Source organism: Epinephelus fuscoguttatus, linkage group LG16, assembly GCF_011397635.1.
Source record: "Epinephelus fuscoguttatus linkage group LG16, E.fuscoguttatus.final_Chr_v1".
Lineage (NCBI taxonomy): Eukaryota > Metazoa > Chordata > Actinopteri > Perciformes > Serranidae > Epinephelus > Epinephelus fuscoguttatus.
Genome location: NC_064767.1, coordinates 19962137 through 19978455, shown reverse-complemented (window position 1 = coordinate 19978455; position 16319 = coordinate 19962137). Strand labels below are relative to the sequence as shown.

Sequence of the window (16319 nt, the reverse complement as noted above, 5' to 3'; positions counted from 1 at the left end):
AAAAGTGATAGTAAAAGCTAACCCCAGATGGCAATGGTTGCATTTTTTTGGTGATGTGGTCCTCGAAAGCGTAAGGTAAGGTAAGGTAAGGTAAGGTAAGGTAAGGTAAAACTTTAATGTCCTCAGAGGGGCAATTTGAGATACAGACAGGGGTCATAAGTACAACAAAACAGACATTACAATACATAACACACAGAATCCAGAATCACACACTGTCAGTGGTAAATCATGGACAATCATGGCTACCTTTTTACAAAGCTCTGACCTCACTTGAGAGCTGTGGGGGTACACACCCATAAGCGTCCCTAACACAGAAAGTAAGAAAATACAGGCAGAGTCTCTGTAGATAAATACACAACAACACACTTCTAGTGGGTCATAAGTAATGATTAAAAAGGATTACTTCTGTATCAGTGTATACTTTGTTTTTTAGGAAAGTCCTGTATAGTATACCTTTGATTAAAGTACCCACAGTGGACTGCACATGGCATATTTGTTGTTCGCCCAGAAACCCAGAAATCATCTTGTAAATGTGCTGGAGTTATACAACTGTGAGTCAATTAGAAGAAGAAGAAGAGAAATACTTGGAGATATACTTCATTAATCCGTGAGGGGAAACTCAATGTTTTTACTGTGTTGTCTGGCTTGAAATACACACACATGCACAAACAGCCCCTATGCATTAAATAATAAGCCAGAGAGGGCTGCCCATGGAGTAGGTGGGGGGTTGGTTTCTTGCTCAAGGGTAATGTCTGGGAGGCAAACTGGCACTTTTCCACCTGCCATGCCACCCTCTGTTTTCCAACTCAAGTTCCTATAGGCTAAGCTTCTGCTGCCCCAAAAGTGAATTTGTCCTAACTAAACATAATGTAGGAGTAAGCAAAAAGTAGACCTAAACATAACCCTGGAATATGCACCAGATGAGTGCAATATAAGCTTACACAATGAATGTGTTAAAACCTTATTTTGACAAAGGCCCCTCTAAAAAAGACTGGCCCACAAGATAATGATGCAAGTCCCACTGTAGTGCACATTAATGATGTAAATTCCCTTACAGATCTGCAATACCAAATCACATACAGTTAGTGTGCAACTTCTGGGGCCCAGGGGCAGCAGCCTTGCAATAATGTAGGCCTACTGTCAGCGCTGTTAAACCCATCACCAACAGCATGAAGCAACTCAGATAAAAAAGCAGAAATTTATTTATATATAAAAGTAACTGTTGTCTGGGTTATTGAATAAGAAAATAGCAAATATACACATGGGTGTTTGTTTTCTGTCATCTTCAGTAAGCGTTCTCCACAGCAGTCACAGCCTCTTTACAGACAGGGTCCAGCTGTCCATCTCCACCTTCAGGGAAAAGAAACATGATCAGTGACTCTGGTTTACATCACAGTGACTTCACAACAACGTCACACGTCGCCTTCGTTTCCCGTCACAGCTCACCAAACTCACCAAACTCCAGCTGCTGTATGTTACAGCTGAAGACGAGCTCCCCGTTGACCACGAGCTCCACCATGTTCCACTCGCGCGTTTCCTCCAAGACGCACTGGTGCCCGCGCGCCTCCAGAGCGGCTGTGGACATGTTGGACGGTGGACAAACAGTGTTTAACCTCACCTAAAAGAGTCAAGAAAGACAGACAACATGTGGGTGTCCTTACCCTGGAGACCCTGCAGGCGGAAGGTCCTGTGTTTAACCATTCCACTGGATTCATAAGGTCCGTAGCAAAGTGTCACACGCGCGTTTTTCGGCATTGTTTGCTGCAGTCACCTGGGTAACCGTCACTCACAATGCACCCATTGCCAACATGGCCCCTCTGAAATGTGTCCAGCAATCCCATTTGCTCCACTTGTTAAAAAGAAGAGGCTGTATTACACTTATTCAGGCTGTATGATCCAATAGTTAGACACACTACATTACATGTATGAGTATCACTTTATCACCCTTTATGTCTTGCATATTTTGAATATTTTGACTCATATTTAAACTGATAATGTTTTAAACAGCTATAGGCCCAGTGTGTGACCCATACCCAGGGAACCTACTGGTTGTTCTGGTTGTTACTGGTTTGTGAACATTAATTTTAGGCATTATCTGGCACAATAATTTCCTTCAGGATAAATAAAGTTCTGTTGAATTGAATTGAATTGAATTAGACTATAGTAAGTCAAATACTAGGCTATGAGATGTTTCCAAACCCTTATAAGATATTAAGTCTCAATATGAGAACTACACTCTACCCTTTAAAAGATATTAATAACAGATTTCACAAGATGCTTTTTCCACTAAATGAAAAGTTTTCTGATAATTAGGACTCAGAGTCTCTTCAATTCAAGAAACTTTATTATACATTTGACCTTGTACCATATATCACAGATAGGAAACTATAATATAACTTACTATGTCATGATGATAACTATACTTTACAAAAAATAAATAAATTCATATAATTCCAAGAGTTCTGTTTAACGCTGGCACATTTACAGTGGTATTGATTAATGTGCATTGTCTTTGTAAAAATAAAAACATATTTTTTTTTATAAATCAAATGGACATATTCTGATTCCTTAATGCCACTGCTCCATAAATTCAGAGTAGGTAGAGACACACAGAGCTGCTTCATGTGCACTAAATGGATATGTGAATCACAAAACACATTTAGAAGAGATTTTTTTTTTAAACTTAAACATGGTATCTACTCTGTAAACAGCAAAATGAACTTAAGCCCTAATATGATTAGCTTTTTTTCTGTTAATGTTCAGCAGTACTTAATAAATACAATATTTGGACAGTCATAAACACAGTGATCACCTCTGGTTAGTAAGTTTCATGTACTTACTTTTATAGCTTACATTTACACTTTGTAACATTAAGTTATATCATACAAAAATAAATAACTTAATTGATATATTCTGCTCACAAATGTACAAATACACAGTTTAATCACATTTAACATTCTTTGATAAACTGAACAGTATCCCTTTAAAATCCTGGTAAGTTTTTTTCCAGTACAATATGAACTAATTGTCTAGTGAACTTTATAAAAAAACATTTAGTAGACATTTAAGTACCTGTATTGTTGGCACATCAGACACAACTTATGAAGACAACACTAATTGCATAGAAGATTGTAGTTATACAGTGTACCTTAATCTTCAGAAAATCGTTAGATAGCAGCATGCGATTTGCAAATAGATATATACAGAGACAATCAGCCATTTATCATAACTCACAGACTCCTAGATTGCTTTAACAAACAATGCATTTACTCTTTTCTTTGGCTGATTCATCTCAATTTGGTGCAAAACAACAATCAAAACTCAAATGTGACTTGATTTTTTAGCTTCATATAGTTAAACATTTTGACAGACATTTAAATTACTGCAGTATATGTGATATTTTTTGTGATACAACACCTGAAAACGTCCTCTGTAAGAACCAACCACTTCTAATATTCTCTAAGAATAAGTAAATTAGATTATCATCAGCACTTCATACATTTTACAGTACAGGATACAACAAAACAGCTTTACGTGACATTTTGGATCACAGTTACATTGTTGCAGCACAAAACACACATTTAAAATCACACCACCACTGTTTTCACCGTCAGTTTCTTATGATTGACGTCCGTTCTTCAAAGCCTCTCCCAGTGCTGCAGTCTGGGTCTGAGCCTCCACTTTAGTCTGGTCTGGTGTCTTCAGCACAACCTGTGGCAGTGTTTGCTGATTCTTGGTCAGGTCAGCTGGTCTCTGTGGGGTCTTTCTTTGCCAGTTTGTGTCTGTTTGCGTGTGCGTCTCCAGCGTCTGACCCTGTCTTTGCTGGGTCAGATTGGAGCTGGAGTTACATTTATTGCACAGATCCCTCATGTCCAGGAGTCCCTGCTCCAGACACTTGACAAATTTTGCCGAACACGTCTGCTCACTCTCACGAAAACTGGACACAGAGAAGATAATGTGGTCCGACTGAGGGTTGTAGCACGCTCCATATCCATTTGGAACCACGGGTCCGTAGCAGCAGAACATCTCAACAGTTGTAGGAACCTGAGGGAAGAGCCCACAGTTTAACTGGTGTGTTCAAGTACTGCTGTAGGTGGGAAGGTTGAGACAAGACTATTGAGAGTCTGACAATTATATAAGCAAAACCTTTATGCCTGTCTTGTTGCTTGTAGTGCACATTAAAGTGATACTCCAGTGATTTAGTATTGACCTTCCATAAATTTGGGGGACTCAAAAGAGACAGAAAAGAATTATCAAAATTAAAGTAGCTGAGACTGAACCTGTCTTTTTGTCTCTAATATGGGTCATGGTCCAAAAATGTTGGAATGTCGGCACTTTTCATGATGCAACTCAGCAGTGTCTTTCATTTAGAGATGCAACAATTAATCAATTATTGAAAGAATCAGTTGAAATTAAATGAATTCCAATTATTTTGTTAATTGGTTTGTTGTTTAAGTAATTTTTTAAGCAGCAAATGTAAATCCGCAATAGCTGGGTACACGAATGTGCATGCATCCATGCATTTCCATATTCTTTCTCACTCACACACATACAAACACAACCTCACCAACACTTAACACTTGTCCATTGGTTCCTCCAGCTATTTGGTGAGTTATGAAAGGGGACATGGCAAAATGGTGTGTTTGCATGTCTGTCTCTGTGAGTGTGTCTTCAGTCATGTGAAGTGAATCTGTTTAGAAGTTATGTGCCTTTTTATTGTAGCCCCCCTTTGTGGCATGAAGAGTTAGTCAGCTGTCCTCTGGCTTGTGACCATCTTTCTGCAAAATCTCGTGCCAGTCTTTGAGTGCATTTGGAAGTTATTGGGATTTTTGTTATAGGCCATTCCCACTATATCACAGTTTTAGCCAACTAGCATGAAGACAAACGCTCCTTTACACCCACTCTCACACACTTGACCGCCTTGCCACATTTCAGCCTCCTATGGCTGTGGTTGACAAAAGGTGGGGAAATTTTTGTATACCAACCACAGACTGATCGACCAACAGAGTGAGCTATAGAGCTGCTGGTTGCAGCTAAATATGCTAAAATTCTGATGGTTCCAGGTTCTCAAATGTGAGGATTAAAAGTTTGTCTTGTTTTTAAAATTATCCAAGAATTTTTTGGTTCTGAACTGTTGGTCCAACAAAGCAAGACACTGGTTGACATCACCCTGTGTTTCAGCATATTGTGATCAAACAATTAATTGAGAAAGTAATCTGCAGATTAATTAATAATGACAATAATCATTAGAGTTGCAGCGATATTCATTAGAAACATCTTGGCTCCTAAATGCAGACTTCTTTCAAACCCCACTCGTAGAGTTTGAATATCAAACTTTCTGTTGCAAATTTTACGTCTCAAGTACAAGCCAAGAAAAACATGATGACACTTATGTTAAATTTTCAGACTTTAGAGAGCGCCCTGCGGAGCCAGAGAAGAACACATTATAGTGCCTCTTTATTATGATTTTGATTAAATATACCTTCAGTCTAATGTTTAAAATCAGATGACAGTACCTGACTTGTAGAGAGAATGAACTGATTACTGATGAGATAGGCTTCATCTTTGAATATTTCCGGCTTCTCTATCTTTAGTTCTTGTGCAATTTCACGTAGTCCAAGTAAGTGATTGTCTATCGCCATTCCTGTAATAGCCTGGAGAGGAGAATGAATACATATGTTAGTGTATTTTTTTTAACAAGTAAATTCAACATTGTAACAGGAATCTGGTTAGAGAAGGTTAGAGAATAGTCACCAGAATAGTGTACTTTGTCTGCGCAGTTATTGCACCTCGTAACAGCTCCATCTTTTCTGCATCCTGGAGACATGAACAACAGAGAGTCAGTAACTCCACCATTAAATCCCTTTATTTATTTATTTATTTATTTAAACATCTTACACTTGTGCTTGAGCTCCCATCAGTCATTGCTTTGATAAATGTTAGGGCTTCTGGTGTGGCTGAGCGGATGTTGTCCACTCTGCCCTCCTTAAAACGACGTATAGAAGCACTCTCATAGGTCGCCACCTGTCTGCCATGACATCTACAGTAACACACAAAAAGAAAAGCTTTGTAGCTTGGTGCTCTGGGTTAATGTGATGTTTGAAAATCAGTCCTGTCATAATGATCTTTTTCTCACCGGTAGTAGGCTAACTGAAGAGCAACCTGGATGTAGGCATCTGGACTCATTTTCTGCTTCTTGATGAACTCTTTCCCGTAATCGTAAAATTTGTGGACATTCATGTCCAGATTTTTCACCTGCCTGAGCAAATAAGGATAAATAAGGATATAAGATTAAATCCTGCTGTGAGAGGAGAACATTTATCCATGAATTTAATTGCACAGAAACCAGAGTAAACCCACACCTCTGTAGTTTGTCAGCAGAAGAAGCGAGGAATTTGTGAATCTCTGGAGTACACTTCCAGCGGAGCCTGCGTGGTGCAGGCAGCTCGCTCACACTCGCAGCCCTGACCAGCTTTGATGGGCTGCCAATCCTGATGTCACATGGGAATATATAATTTGGCATGTTTTTTTAGGATAGTCTTATTTGGATTTTCTGAGCATATGCCAACCAGTATCACACACACATTTTCCATCTCTTACATGTATTTGAGTAGATACTCTGTGCACTGGACGAGGACAATTCCCTCAAATGGCGAGTGTTCACACACGACTCCGCAGCAGCCGTCAGCTCCTACGACAAACTGACACAGTCATGCTATTGTCAATGTGAATTTCTTGAGTTGAACCAAACTGCAATGCTAGATTATCTGGGATTCAACTCATATTCAGTTGCATCGCTATACTTGTGCATTCTGCTCTTTACTGTAACCACATGTTCCTGCATATGCATTTCATCCACATGTTACACCCTGCAGTGAAGAAATAATTTAGAGAGGAAGCCTCAAGTTCATTCAAGTGATCTGAATTCTTCATCAAAACATCTCCATCAAAGTTCATGCTAATGACATCAGGCTGACAGCTTGTAATCCAATGGGAACGTCCACTCTCTGTCAGAATTTATTTAAATGTAAATTCTTGATTTGGTATGGGATTGGCTAATTACATCCAGAGAGAGGAACATAAATTTAATAATTATGTTATTTTCCACACTAATTAAGGAGTTGTAGCATCCCTCAGTCATCTACATGCCTTTCATCCTCACGTGATTCTTTCTTTTCCCCAATTCTCTAAGAAAATGCAGGGCACACAGTGTGCTGTAAGTTAAGGAGGCACACATTAAAGTAGTCTTACTAGCTAGCTGTGCTCACTAACCTGCATCGGCTTGTCATACCAGCGGTTGCCTCCATTCTTGGCCACTCCTCCACCATGCAGCATCAACATGGCACGTGTGGTGTCACTTTGCTCAACCCCAGTGGCGTCATCCAAACAGACTAGACAGAGACAACGCTCAATCATGTCCAGAGAGTCCCTGTTAGTAGACTCTAGAGCACAACACATACAAAAAAAATGTCAGTTTGGTGGAGCAAACAGTCTTGGAAACACTGACATCCACCTGACTTAGTCTCATACCTCTCATTAGCACACTGCGAGACTCGGCCCACTCTGTCCGTCCATCTGACGTGAGGAGACCAATAGGTGGGAGCCGCTCTTCTTCGTTGTCAGCCATCCTGGCGATCTTCTCCAGCTGAGTCAGCAGGTCTCTTTCATTCAGGCGGCGGAAGTTGATTACCACATCCAGCACGAAGAACTGGACAGAGGTTCAGTAATTGGTTGTAAATCTGTACTGCAGGCTGAAGCGCATAGAAGTATTGTTTCCAGACAAGACATGGGGACATGGGGATGTCTGGCAGGATGTGCATAGTGAGGGGCAGCAGAGACTTTAAGATGAATTCTGATTAAGTCCAACGGGGCAAGAAACAAATGATCATAATGTCAGACATGTTAAAACAGCAACAGTTTGGCTAGATGTTCTTTTCTAACCACTTTATTTGGAGGTAAAACAAAGCAAGCACACCCAGAATGTTTGTAATAATCCCTCATTTCACCAGAAACCAGTGTGTGTAGAGGAATACAGTATGCACAGGCTGAATCATGGTGTTTCAGTTTAGTCTAGAGTGACAATACTGGTCCATTACTAGTAAGTGAGCATCTTCAACTGCTTTTTCCATAGCTGCTTATCCTGTTGGGAGTCGCAGGGGCTGGAGCCTATCCCAGCCAACACTGGGCAAGAGGTGGGGTACACCTTGGACAGGTCACCAGACTATCACAGGGCTGACACATAGAGACAGACAACCATTCACACTCACATTCACACCTACAGGCAATTTAGAGTCACCAATTAACCTGCATGTCTTTGGACTGTGGGAAGAAGTCGGTGTACCCGCAGAAAAGCCACGCTGACACGGGGAGAACATGCAAACTCTGCACAGAAGGGCTCCCCCACCTCAGGGTTTGAACCAGGAACCCTCTTGCTGTGAGGCAACAATACTAAACCTTGTACCACTGTGCTGCCATCTCTTTAACTGATTTACTTTTTTGAAGACTTGTTTGAGCTTATTTGACTCTTCTAATATAACTGGAGAACCTCTGTGGAGCTGCAACGTAGTGACAATCTGAAGATTTCTTGTTGATATGCAAATGTCACACATGTTCTAGGTAATTAAATTAACAGAGAGCACTTGTCTGTGTCTTGTGGCTGTTACCCATTGGGAATTAAGTTTTGTGCCCCCAGAGCCTGTTTATAGTACCATCAGATACAGTGAGTGATGATCCAAATGTTCTGCTGTGACAGGGACACGATGTATTATAAGTGTAACTGTGACTCTGTGAGCTGATCTGTTCTGAATTCAGCTCAGATGTTTAATCTGAAGGCTCATTCTTGACCTTGTGATGAAGAAGAACTAAAAGGATCGAGACTGCTTTGTCAAACTGCTCTTTCCAAAGTCAAGAATTAATGTTCATGCTTCACCTATATGCCAACACAGATGAGAGGTCCTGAAAGTGCTAAGCTCAAATGTCAGCTGATTCATTACCATGTCAACTAGGCAAACTCATCATCTGCTGATTGTGACCATATGATGTGGTTGAAAACATCAGAAAAAACTAGTAACTGGTCCTTTGTCTGAAGTCTGTGGCATGTTTTTCTCAGTGTGTCTGACCTGGTTTTTACAAGCCACAATGATGTGTTCAGGTTCTGGCATCACGCTGCTCTCCTGGGCCACCAGTGTGTCCCTCTCAGACCCCGGTAGGCGGTAGGAAGTGAAGAGGCGATAGTACTGCTCCATACACAGAGGGGTTCCAGCCAGCTGGCCCCGGGCGTAGTCCACAGGGAGAGCACGTCTACACACAGATATATATTACTCTGTCAGGCCTTTTATTCACACATGACCCACAGCTGAAGATGATCGTGCTCACATTGTACGTTAACTTACGAATCAAGAAGTGTCTTATACTCCAAAACTCCAGAAATCAAGTGTGCGGCAAACCTAGAAAAGAAAACCTTCACTTTGTAAAAGACTTCCCAGTACACACACATGTTGTACTCAGTTACTTCCTCTCATTCTCTCTGTACTTGTGGCAGTAATTCACTACATTTAGCCTCGTTCTTGTGTTGCTGTATTACACCTATCAGTATAAATGCTGTATGTAAATCATCTGGTTAAGGAGATCAATACCACGTTAACCAAACCACAGCCTTCATTGCCTCTTAGCCTTGACACCAGAGACCTGGCGTGGCCTCTCGGTCCTTGAGGTGTTGTGGGTAATGACCCTATCTGTTAATGTGTAGCAAGGAAGTGTTCAGTTTCCTATAATCAATCAAAGCCAGTCTATGAGTAATTTATACAGTTTGCTATCATTTCTCAGGTCTTTGTGCTGTAACCATCAAAAATTGCCTTTATTACAATGCATGGTAATTACAGCTTGTTTATTTACAGTATCTGTTGTATACATCTGCGTTCTGTCTTGTGAGGTTTTCCTCATGACTCCTCTGTCTCTGTTGTGCAGCGTCTTGTACCGTAAAGAGTCGATGGGAGCCCTGAAGTGCTGCTGTGGGAAGACCATCACAGGACTGGAGTTGACGGGCAGAGCCAGTCTGTTGTTCAGGTACATGTCATTCAGCCAGTAGTCATACACCTACAGTCAGGCATGGAGGGATTTGTTTAAAGGCCTAAGTATTTGTTTACATCAGTAAGGTTTCTAAACAACTGTGTAAATTAAACCTATAACACAGAAAGCAGTTTATTTGCTCTTATAAATCATACATCAAATTTGTATTTAAAAATATAAATTACTGGTTTGCACTTTATGTGTTCTTAGCAGTGTTAATCATTCAAGTCTGAACTTTAAAATAAACAAGCACATAAGTTTCATTATTAAGTGTCACTACTTGAAAACAATTTGTCAAGGGATTTGAAATTACTTGACTTTTGACTAATTTTATTTACCCAGTTTGCCTTGTTCTCCCTCCTCTCCGTGAGTTTGCTCTGTAGTAGCTCCCCCACTCCTCCAGGGGCTCCAAACTGCTTCACTGCATTTTGGGTCTTGTTGAACTGCTCCTCTGTGAGCAGGTGCTTCATGCACCTCAGGTACATGTCCAGTGTTTCTTTCAGGGCCGGGACTGGCAGCTTAGGAAGACCCTGAGCAGTGTTAGGGAAGAAAAACTCTTTATTTTACCTAAATGTGTAACCGCAGTTCATTTAAATTTCTGAATCTCCTCTGTCACATGCACATTAATTAAAATTTCAAAGCATATTCTTATAAAATATCATTCATAGATTCCTAAAGTCTCTTTTATGTCTCAGCCTTAATAATATTCTTAACTTCAATTTGATTTTTGACGTTCCAAACTAATCTCTCATGCTTAGTCTAGTAAAACATACATTTATACAATATAAATATGTGTGTATATATACATATGTATTTACATCGCTGCCCCCTAAGTCCTTGGAGGGCTCTTGGTCCAGAACTGGCATGTTGGCGGTGCGCAGAAGAGCAGCCTTTGAGACAGACTGTGTGTCCACAAATAAAATTATATTAGTAACAAGTTCCGGCAATTTAGAATATCCATCAGTCACTATTACAGTCTGCAGTTCACTTTAAACTTTGCACTACTGTGAGAATGTTTAAGACAAATGTACAGCAGTACTCAATAAATAAAATGCATCACTTCAGTAAACTCTCTGGGTGTTCAGCTCAACTCAAGTGTACATGTGAGACCAGCTAATGAAGCTCTAGGGGATAGTTGAAGTAACTCTTTCTTGGTAGCTGAACTTTGAACCCTGCTCAAGAGTTAAAACATTAATCCCAAGTCGAGTAAAATACAGCTCTGTCCTTGAGTTGATTTTATCATTAACTACTTTTGTAGTGTTAACAGACAACACTTAGAAGTTGGTTTTATTAATGTGTGGAGTTAATATTTTACAATACTAAAAAGGTTTTAGGTGAAAATAATCACACACACAAAAAAACATTGATTATTCTAAATGTTTAAGTTGCAAAATCCTTCCACAGTGTGTTCAAAACTCCATGTGGCATGGATAAGTTCTTGTATAACAAGAAGTAAGTAAATAAAATGGATGTATAGACAAAACTGTACACACATTGTCAATACAATACATATAGTTATTTTAACACTGCATAAAACTTATCTGTGATGCAGGATCATGTCAACATGAAGGGCTTCTAACTTTAAACATGTAAAACATTAAAGCAAGAATCACTTCACAATGTTGACAGCCTAAATAAAATGATTCTGTGATGCAACAAAAAAAGATGAATCAGCCCTATTTGGGTATCAAAACATTTGACATGCCTTATCTCTCCCACCAATATCTTCCTGGGGATGTTTTCACTCACATGGAAAGCATGGAAACAGGTTTCATACCAAACATTACTAAAACAATCTTGCCATTGTGCAAAATGATAGGAGTTAATTTTCTGAACACTGGCATGTTTTCAACAGTGCCTGTGCAATCAAGGAGGCCAACACAATATTCAACTTCATAACACTTAAATCATTTTGTAAGGTTGACAGTGGCTTGTGAATCAATGTGAAGATGCACATGTGTCTTCTGTGTATTCTAGTGTTTAAACTACGCATGTTAACCGGACCAGAATAATCTGCTTTTAAAGTAAAGCATTTCCAATAACAAACTACAGAAAACAGGTGTTGTTGTTTTTTTGCAAGTGACAACGTCAAATTCTTGTGTGTTAAGCTTCAAAAATGCATCATTATATTGAAGTTACTCTGACAATTAATCTCTCACAACCTGACATTTAGTTTGGAAAGTAAAATAGAGCTATTACCTGCCTTACGAGTCTAGACAAAGTCTAAGGAGAGACCTCTAGGCTCGGCAGCAGCAGAGATGTACCGATAGTCTGAAGGGATTAATTGACATCGCAGTCGAGTTGAATCACGCTCAACAAACACATGAACACCAAAATATTACTCCGCCAAAGATAATGCTTGAACCCAAGCTGTTGTCTACATGAGAAAATAAACTCCAAAAATCTAACTCCATCACTCTTTTTAATCTAACTCCATATTATTCCACTCCAGAAATTTGCTGTGCACTTTGCAAGATGTTCAAATACAGCACTCTTAAATAACATTTACCAAACTGAAATAAACCATCACTTAAAAATTAAATGTTTTACTCACCAGAAAGAAAAAAGACAATCCCACTTGTCCTGGGGATCAAGCAACGATTTTAGGTTCATCCATTCAGACGTGAATCCATTTCTGGGGTAATTTCTCTTTAAATTTCACTATTTTTCTCCTGCCATCATTTTGAGCATATTTGAATCCTCAGCATGGCAAGAGCGCAACTCCCTCGCTGGCTCAGGAGAGATGCTGAGAGGGTACCTCACCCTCCTGGCTGCCAGGCTCCTCCCAGAAGTCCTGCTATTCGCCGAGAAGTTTATTTGGCACTTTACATCTTCAGCCCACCTTATTTAGACACCGGCTGAACGCCTCGGATGCTCACACGCTGTGCAGGGGAACAATTAGGATGTGTTTTGCATGGACTTCTTCCTTTGGCTGTCTGAATTTATAACACTTTCCGTCGGCGCATACATTGCTTCCACCTCACTGCATCTGACAGACTTAATTGGCGTTATGTATATTTAATATTATATGCAAAGATTTGCGTTTTGGAGGAGCGCAGATGCTTTGACAAACGGTTTGTTGACATAAAATTATTGTTAGAATTTGTACCCAGACTATTTTTTTTAGAAGTTGCCGTTTAACTAATGAGCATCACAAAACTATCTCTGGGTAGGCCTCAGTAAGTTTAATTTTCGATTTTTCAATTAATGCACACACAAAGGCAAAAATGCAGGAGTGTACACTTTATAAATATAACCACAATTTTTATGTATTATCATGATAATTCTGTTACTATGGACCCTTCACCTGTTGTGGACAATAAATGTGTCATTTACTGTAAAACGTAATTTCATTAATTGCCTAAATAAATGATTCCCATGACCAGTCTCATTCACATAATATTCATTTAATTATGTACATGAATATACATGTATGTACAGTCGCAGTTCACACAATGAGGCTATGCATTCCAGAAGTACATCATCCAAGATAAACAAAATAACCAGACAACAAGATGCACATTTCAGTTCATGTTCATCTCTCCAACAGCGTCGTGTGACACAGTATTGCATATTCAGTTTAGCAGCACAACTCTGGCAAAAAAAAAATACATACTGAATACAGGTTACATTGAAAGACGCATACGTTACAATTGTTCTTTCCTTAAAATACATTTACACATAATCCCTGAATATGAGTCAGTTTCTGATACAGTGATAAATACTGTTAATGAGTAGACATTTATCTCAACAAATCATTCACGATACTCTCACTTTAAGATGAACAAACGCCAGCGAGCGCCTTTCTACTGCAAAAGCTTGAAGCTACTTGATTTGACAATACCCGGAGGAATTGTCACCAGGAGCAGTAAATAATTTATGTCGTTACACAATCCTAATCGTGTTATGCAATTGATTGAATCGGACGGGATGCACACAACTCTACATGGGCACTTTGATAGTTTTACACTCAGTTAAAGGTCTTTTACGCATACTCTCCTCCTGAGGATTCCTCCTCCGAGTACGATCGTTGCGCAAAGGTTTCAATGCCATTCTCGTCGATCGTTGTACACAAGCCCTTTCTTTTCTTCTCTCGTTGCTCCATCTTAATCGTATCATACAACCCCGTTGGGCCATCCTCCAGGAGCATGTTTCTCTCGGAGAAAGAAGGCTTCATCTGTGCCACGTTCTTCAGCAGAAGGAGCGCCGGTGCGTAAAGCACATTGGCGAGGCCCATGCCGAGGTTGAGCTGAACAAAGCCCAGGTCGTGCACGATCTGTCCAGCCACCACGGGCCCCAGGGCATAGGCCACGCAGTAAGAGATGTCTGCGATGGCGTACACGCTGCCATACACCGACACATGTCGCACATCCACCAGGAAACCCAGTGTTGGCAGGAGCGCCGTGTCCACGAAGGCAATGCCAAAACAGATTCCGCACAGCGGGATCATGAGCTGTCCAAAGTTTTTACAGGCAGGCACGGTGCAGGAGCTCGCGCCTATGAACACCATACCTATAGCCCCGTAAAACCACTGGAGGTGAGGGTACTTGGCTGCTAATTTGACAGTGAGATATACGCCTAAAACATGAGGGAAGAAGGCAGGGAACCATGTCATGCCGATCTCCCACTGGCTGGCATGCATGGTTTCCTCCATCCAGTTGGCAATAGTGGGTTCAAGAAAGGCGAGAGGGATGTTACAAATTGTCAGAGCACCAGCCACTACAGCTATATAAGGGTCAATCATCAGTTTATAAATGGGGGTGCCCACTGGCATGTTTTCTCTCTCTCGGTTAGAGAAGGGCTTCAGCACAGTCAGGCACAATACACCGTCAGTGAGGCAGATCAAGGCCAGGATCAGGAAGGGCACCCGCTTCCCTGCAAACTCATAGAGGACCCCTCCAAAGGGGGGCGCCACAAGACTTCCAAAAGAGATGAACGCCAAGGCAATACCCAGCGCTTTGCTCCTCTCTGTGTCCTCTGTGTACCTGTCTGCGATCAGAGCGATGCCCGCAGTGTCCGCGAAAGCCGAGCCGAGGCCCTGCATGCTGCGCGCCAGGAACAGAGTCGCGTAGTTTTCAGCGAAGGCAAAAGTGAGGGTGGACAGAAACATGACATTGAGACCGATGAAAAGTGGAATATCATAGCCGACCCTGTCTATGAACGTGCCACTTAGCGGGTTCACCAGGAGCTGCAGGATGGCCTTGGAGGCAAAAAGAACACCAATCTGTAGGTCGAAGTTCCCCTTGCTTGTTTTGTGGACGGTGCTGTTAGTGAAGTTGGAGTGCCGGTCAACGACTTGAGCGTCATCCGCTGCTTTCTGTAGCTCTTCAAGGTAGTCGGGTATAATTGGCACAATTACCATGTAAAGCATGTTGTCTAACAAAAGTGCTATACAGACTATTACTAGAATAATCCGTTTCTGCCGATCTGGGTCTTGGATTACATTGCCCAGTTGTTTAGTTCTTTCGCCCATCTGGGACAGTTTGGAGGCGGCAGATTGTGCCATATTAGTGGCTTGTCCCTCTGTGGTCCCCTCCGGCTCCATGATTTTCTCCCTTTCCGGCTCAAGTCTTGTCTTTTGAGAAAGAAAATCGGCTTCCCTCAGTTGATTTGTTTAAAGAATTACGCACGCTTGGCACATCTGCTCTGTCTTTTATTTAGTTTTCTTTTTCCAGCACCGGGAGCTCCACTAATGAGCTAGATAACTTCCCTCTGCTTTACCTCTTCTCTGTCCCTTGCGCCGTCCGTCATCGCACGCGCTTTTCCACTCCCGTGACTTGGACTCGTTTTATCCCCGTCTTCCCTAGTTGCTTCATTGTCTCATATCCCGTCATTCAGGTGACGCGCTGGTCCCGGGCAGCACTCACAGGTTGGGGATTCACCCACAGCTCACAGTGCCGGCTTCATCAGCGCACTCGCTGTTTTAGGTCCGTCTGCTGCGTCCCTTCGGCTCCCAGACGCTCCCAGCTGTCTCCAGTCACCTGTAACACTGTGAGCTAAGTCATCATTTCACATCAACCGGACTGGTTTTGTCGGCCGTGGAAGGAATACACACTGCAGTTTGTTGACTCCCATAGGTGCCCCCCTCCCCATCTTCGCCGATGGCTGTGACGCACAGTCCTGCTGCTCTCCAGAAGATCTTTTATGCTAATTAAATACAAAATCCCGAGTGCGCACTGCTGTCCAGTCAGTTGCTTTAAGACAGAGGCGAGGATGCTTACTCCAGTTAATGTTACACTTAAATAACCAAA

General features: G+C 41.3%; 3 protein-coding genes across 3 annotated transcripts; all 3 read right to left on the bottom strand.

The window, feature by feature from the left end:
* Positions 1-105: 105 nt before the first annotated feature.
* On the bottom strand, positions 106-1782 carry lg16h10orf53 (linkage group 16 C10orf53 homolog). Its single transcript, XM_049599927.1, has 3 exons — positions 1662-1782; positions 1456-1575; positions 106-1350 (listed from the first exon to the last, which is right to left on the bottom strand). The coding sequence occupies exons 1-3, from the start codon at positions 1753-1755 to the stop codon at positions 1286-1288; spliced, it is 279 nt and encodes a 92-aa protein (XP_049455884.1). The 5' UTR covers positions 1756-1782; the 3' UTR covers positions 106-1285.
* Positions 1783-3300: 1518 nt separating this feature from the next.
* On the bottom strand, positions 3301-12290 carry chata (choline O-acetyltransferase a). Its single transcript, XM_049599928.1, has 15 exons — positions 12268-12290; positions 10887-10970; positions 10407-10598; positions 9977-10095; positions 9393-9446; positions 9120-9300; positions 7531-7708; positions 7273-7442; positions 6601-6701; positions 6363-6491; positions 6137-6259; positions 5899-6040; positions 5755-5817; positions 5517-5654; positions 3301-4044 (listed from the first exon to the last, which is right to left on the bottom strand). The coding sequence occupies exons 2-15, from the start codon at positions 10932-10934 to the stop codon at positions 3619-3621; spliced, it is 2064 nt and encodes a 687-aa protein (XP_049455885.1). The 5' UTR covers positions 10935-10970; positions 12268-12290; the 3' UTR covers positions 3301-3618.
* A 1224-nt stretch (positions 12291-13514) lies between these two features.
* On the bottom strand, positions 13515-16075 carry slc18a3a (solute carrier family 18 member 3a). Its single transcript, XM_049600525.1, has one exon. The coding sequence runs from the start codon at positions 15611-15613 to the stop codon at positions 14054-14056; it is 1560 nt and encodes a 519-aa protein (XP_049456482.1). The 5' UTR covers positions 15614-16075; the 3' UTR covers positions 13515-14053.
* Between the last annotated feature and the right edge of the window lie 244 nt (positions 16076-16319).